A 4,916-nucleotide genomic window follows, 5' to 3' on the forward strand; every position below is an offset into this window, starting at 1 on the left:
CTGCCCACATCCGAGCCCCGGGTGAGTAGCACTGACATGGGGAGCAGAGCCGTGAGTAAAGGCAGGGGTTGGAGGCAGAGGGTGGCCACTCGGGACAGCGGTCAGGAGGGCCCCAGATAAGCGGTGTCTGAGGGAGAGGGAGGAGCTGAGCGAGTGAGCCCTGGGGGAGGGTAGAGGGAGGGCATCCAGGCAGGGCTCTGCGTGAGCTGAGGGAGGGCACGCTGGGGCGCAGAGAGGGAGCCCGGTTGGCCGGGGACGGGAGCAAGGAGGCCAGAGGAGGGGAGGGGATGGCTGAGGCCCTTAAAGGCCACTGCGAGGACCGTGCCTTTGTCTTAAAACGAGGCAGGGGTGGTGAGGCGAAGAGTGAGGGGGGAAGGGGTGCGTTAGGAAGCCCGGCCGCTGACAGCACAGAGAACAAGCCGAGGGATGAGCGGGGCCGAGGGCGCCCCCGGAGACGGGCCCTGGCAGCCTGCAGGGACGAGCTGACTGCCTGCCACCCACTAATGGCCTGTTTGCCTCGCACACGCACGCAGGAGCCCACGGGGAAGGAGGCCCAGCCCGCCGCTGCGCCCCACACGCCCTCCCTGGGCTCCCCGCACAGGGCACCCGAGCCCCTCTGTCTCCGGAGGGGGCCGCCCAGCCAGAAAACCACAGGCCACAGCTCACAAGGCCCCGAGGTCCCACGCGGCACCTCTGTGCCTCCACCACCCACGGCCCAGCCCTCCCTGCAGGAAGGACCTGGGGGCCACGGGAGGGTGCCCTGCGCCCCGGTCGGGCCTCCGCCCCAGCACAGGGCAGGGCTGGGCTGCCCACGCGGCCCGTCTACTCGGGGCGGCCCACGCGGGCCCCCGGGGTCTGCACTGCCCACAGCTGTCAGCGCCCTCAGCAGCTGACTCTGCACCCACCTTTTTAATTATTAATAAAACACCAGGAGGCCCTGCCCTGCTGCTCAGAACACAGCGGGGACTGGACGTCCCGCCCGTCTCACGGCCGACGGGAGAGCTCAGGACCCCTGGCCGCTGCCTCTCCTCGCGCCCAGGCCTTGGCGGATGGAGAGCCATGTTCCCCCACAAGCAGGGATGTGCCCTCGGTCCCCCAGGAACCCGGGGCTACGAGCCATGGGGGGCAAGCCGGGGGACGGTCCCCCAGCTCCGGGCCAGCTCCCGAGGCGCACGTAGGAGTTTCCATTCGGGCCCTCTCTTCCTTCTAACAGCCGCGCTCCCCACCCGCTTGCCGGAGAACACGGCATCGGGGTCCATGCTCCCCGCAAAGCAGCGAGCCCGCCTCCGGTGCCTCTGGTTTACCCGCTGCCCCGCGCTGCCCCTGTACCCGCCATCCCTCGCCGAGGGGAAGATGGGGTCGTGGGGCCAAAACAGAGCGGGAGCAGCACAGGAGCCCACAGGAATCACGGCCCCACGGGAAGAGGGGGCCGCCCAGGAGGCACACACTCATCCTCTCACGGAATCCGCTCACTTCACAGGCGGGGACCAGAGAGGGCAAGGAGCAGGCCGGGGGGCGCCCAGCGGGGCCGGGAGCCCAGGCTGCCGACCCCGAGGAAGCCGCTGAGCTGGAGGCTTTAGGGTGAACGACCAGGAGTTCACCCCACGAAGACAGTCTCTGGCTAACGTGCTCCTTAGCGGACCACATCCCGCCCTCCCCTCGTCCTGGTTTCCGCTCCGCCCCAGTCCCTGTGCTGAGAGCATGTGCGCCCAGACACCCCGCCCCCCATCCTCCTGCCACCAGACCTCCTCACCCCTGGCCGCCCCCAGCACCAAGGGGCCACCACAGCCAACACGCAGGGCCCACAGGGCGCCGGGCTTCCGGGGATCCAGGACTCCCCGTGACTGCGTGAACCCTAGGGCTCCCCGGGACAGCCCAGCGCCCTACGGCCCAGACCCCCACCCGTGCCCGGCCCTGGGTTACTTACCAAACCGGCCCATCATCTGCCTGCAAAACAGAAACACAGAGAGAGAGACGTCAGACAGAGAGACATGAACGAGGGGCCGCTCACCCGCATCGAGTGCCTGCTGGAGGCGACGGGCTGAGGCAGAATCCAGCGGGAATGCCCACCCGACGGCTCTTTATAAAACGCGACCACATGTGGACGAACTCTGTCCCTCAGGGAATCATCTCTATCTAAACCGCCCCTACTGTCGGGGGAGGGGTAAATCCTGGGAGTGGCCCACGGGGAGCACGGCCAGCAGCTCGGCCCTCCGGGCAGCCCTGGACGGCCAGCTTTACACCTGGAACGGCTGGCCCGAGAGCCCGTTTCCTGAGCGACGCCCTTTCAGGGAACCCCGGGACTAAGGATCCCCCGGAACACGGGCCAGGCCGGAACCACAAAGGGCGGACGCCCCGGTTCGTCTGGATGGTTTCCGGGGCACAAATGCACACCCTTCCCGTGTGCACACCTTCCTGCCTGACAGGCAGGCAATCTTTACTTCGTCCCCAAGTCCCCTAGACCCTCTCCTCCACCTCACTTATCAGCTATTTTCTTGAGCACCTACAAGGCGCGGGCCGCGAAGGCAGACATGAACATTCCTAGCCTGTGCTCCTGGTGCTGGTGGTGACAGAGGGTGAGCCCGCATTTCCACCTACAGTGTGACAGACAGGAGATGCTGTGGGAACTACAGGAAGGCGGTCACTCCCGCTCGCAAACAGGGAGGGCTCCCTGTAGGAGGTGGCCGCAGAGCCGGCCCTACAGAGGAAGGGGAAGGGTGCTGAGGCTGGACGGGAGGGGAGGAGGACACCTTAAGAAACAGAAGGCTCTCTCCTCAGACAGAGCCAGTGTGGACGGGTAAATGAACTGGGACCGGGGATCCCCCTGAGCACCCGAACGCCCACTGCCTCCCTCTCCACCTCTGGAGGCCCGCCTTCAAACACGAGGGGTGAAGAGCCTGCGGGCTTTGGGGAGTAACATCAATGCTTTAGCACGCCCGCTCTACGGAAGTCCAACGTTTGAAATTTCCCTTCATCTTTGCCTTCCGAGAGATTTTGAACATGATCAACTGTATTTTTATTTATTATTGTCTGTCTCGTTCCACAAGAGATTTCAGGCGGCCTGTGCGAGTCCTAACACCTACGTCATGCGTTTCTGTTAATCTTCTATTTGGGAAGAAATAATAGATCTGGAACCCCTCATTCAGATACCAAACTAAACTGCCACCGTGCCCTCCCTTGAAAGGAAGAGAAAGGGAGGGGAGGGGAGGGGAGCAGGCGCCTGTGTGAAGATGTCACCGCCACGGGGAGGGACGTGGCTGGCAGGTCCCCGGCTGCAGCCGGGCCACTTACTCGGTGGTCGTGGTCAGCTCCTCCGTGATGTGGCTGGAATGCAGCAGGCCTTCCCGCTTCTGGAAACCCCAAAATGAACATGTGAATACACAGGCGCTTGCTCAGGCGGAGACGAGAGGAGGCGGGTGTGGACGGGGCACCTGAAGCCGTGCAGCTGGCCGGGCCCACGAGGCCACCGTGGGGACCACAAAACAGCAGTCGTGCAGAGCATCCAGGCCCCCAGGCCACGGGCAGAGACCCTTTTGGGGGCCAGAAGCTGTCTCCCCCCGCCGCCCCTCCCCCGCCACCGAGGTTCTCCATGTTGCTCTGAGAGCTGGCGGCTTTGGGGGCTCGGGAGAAACCTGACTCCCATGGGGACCCCTCACGCCACGCCCTGCACCGGGAGGTGAGGAGCATGAGGAAGGACAGGGCCGTGGGCAGCACCCAGGACAGTAACACACGAACAAGGGCCCCCCCGGAGTCGTGTCCACTCGGAGCCCAGAGTGTGGCCTCATTTGGAAATAGGGTCCTTGCAGATCCCATCAGCTAAGAGGAGGCCACGGGGGACCCGGTGGGTCTTCAGTGCATACGGCCAGGTCCTGACCAGGGGAGACGGTGGAGACACAGACAGATGGACACAGAGGAGAGAGGCCACGTGACGATGAAGCAGAGACTGGACGATGCCCACAAGCCCAGGGCCGCCAGCCGCCAGGAGGGGGAGGCAGGGGCTCGCCCCTGGAGCCCTCGGAGGGACCGTGGCCTGCCCCCTCCTTCATCGGGACCTCCGGCCTCCTAACGGCGAGGGAATAAATGTCTGTTGTTTTATTTTTTATTTTTTTAAAACTTGTTCTTATTGATTTCAGAGACAAAGAGAGGAAGAGAGACAGAAGCATCAGTGATGAGACAGAATCAGTGATCGGCTGCCTCCTGCACGCCCCACACGGGGGATGGAGCCTGCAACCGGGGCCTGTGCCCTGACCGGGAATCGAACGGTGACCTCCTGGTTCATAGGTCCATGCTCAGCCACTGAGCCACACTGGCCGGGCAGTGTCTGTTGTTTTAGAGCAGCTACGTGGTGGCATTTTGTTAGAGCAGCTCCAGGACCATGACACGTGTGTGACACACTTCTGGCATGTGAGGGCGTGACTGCAGGGAGACAGGGAGGCGGGGCAGGGCTGGGGGTGGGGGGCTGTATGTCACGGGTCCTCGGGGTGGAGCTTGGTGGCCAGCTAACCCACGCCCACCACAAGCCCCTCCTGAGCCCTTCAAGAGACAGGGAGCTCACTCCCTGCTGGACAGCCCCTCCGAACACCTCTCGAGCCCCAAGCTCCCCGTGTCCTGTGCTCAGCCTGTGGGGACTGTCCCCCCGCGGGCGCTGGGGGCTCTCTCACGGCCCCACCTGACTGATCTGGGGAGAGCCCCTGGGGGCCTGAACACTGACTCACTTTCTCATCAAATGCACAAGGGGCAGGAACCGGATGCTGGACCCGAGCACGGACACAGAACTGAGTATTTTCCAGGGGTGCAGTGCGACCTCGGGCTCATAGGGAAACCACTGCAGCTCAGAGGCCCCACTGCTGGGTGTGGGGTACGCCGGGCCTCGTCCTTCCTCCACCTCAGCCCGCACGGCGGGGCGCGGGGGGCAG

At 64.4% G+C, this 4,916-nt stretch overlaps 1 protein-coding gene across 1 annotated transcript in view; it reads right to left on the minus strand.

Moving 5' to 3' along the window:
- PARVB (parvin beta) overlaps window positions 1-4,916 on the minus strand; it is a 98,748-nt gene that overhangs the window by 11,854 nt on the left and 81,978 nt on the right. Inside the window, exons 7-8 of the mRNA XM_015571904.1 lie at window positions 3,292-3,350; window positions 1,928-1,947 (exon numbers count right to left, since the gene is read on the minus strand). Coding sequence (XP_015427390.1) covers window positions 1,928-1,947; window positions 3,292-3,350 — 79 coding nt within the window. The remainder of the gene's footprint in view (window positions 1-1,927; window positions 1,948-3,291; window positions 3,351-4,916) is intronic.

The sequence above is a fragment of the Myotis davidii genome, unplaced genomic scaffold (assembly GCF_000327345.1).
Source record: "Myotis davidii unplaced genomic scaffold, ASM32734v1 scaffold428, whole genome shotgun sequence".
NCBI lineage: Eukaryota > Metazoa > Chordata > Mammalia > Chiroptera > Vespertilionidae > Myotis > Myotis davidii.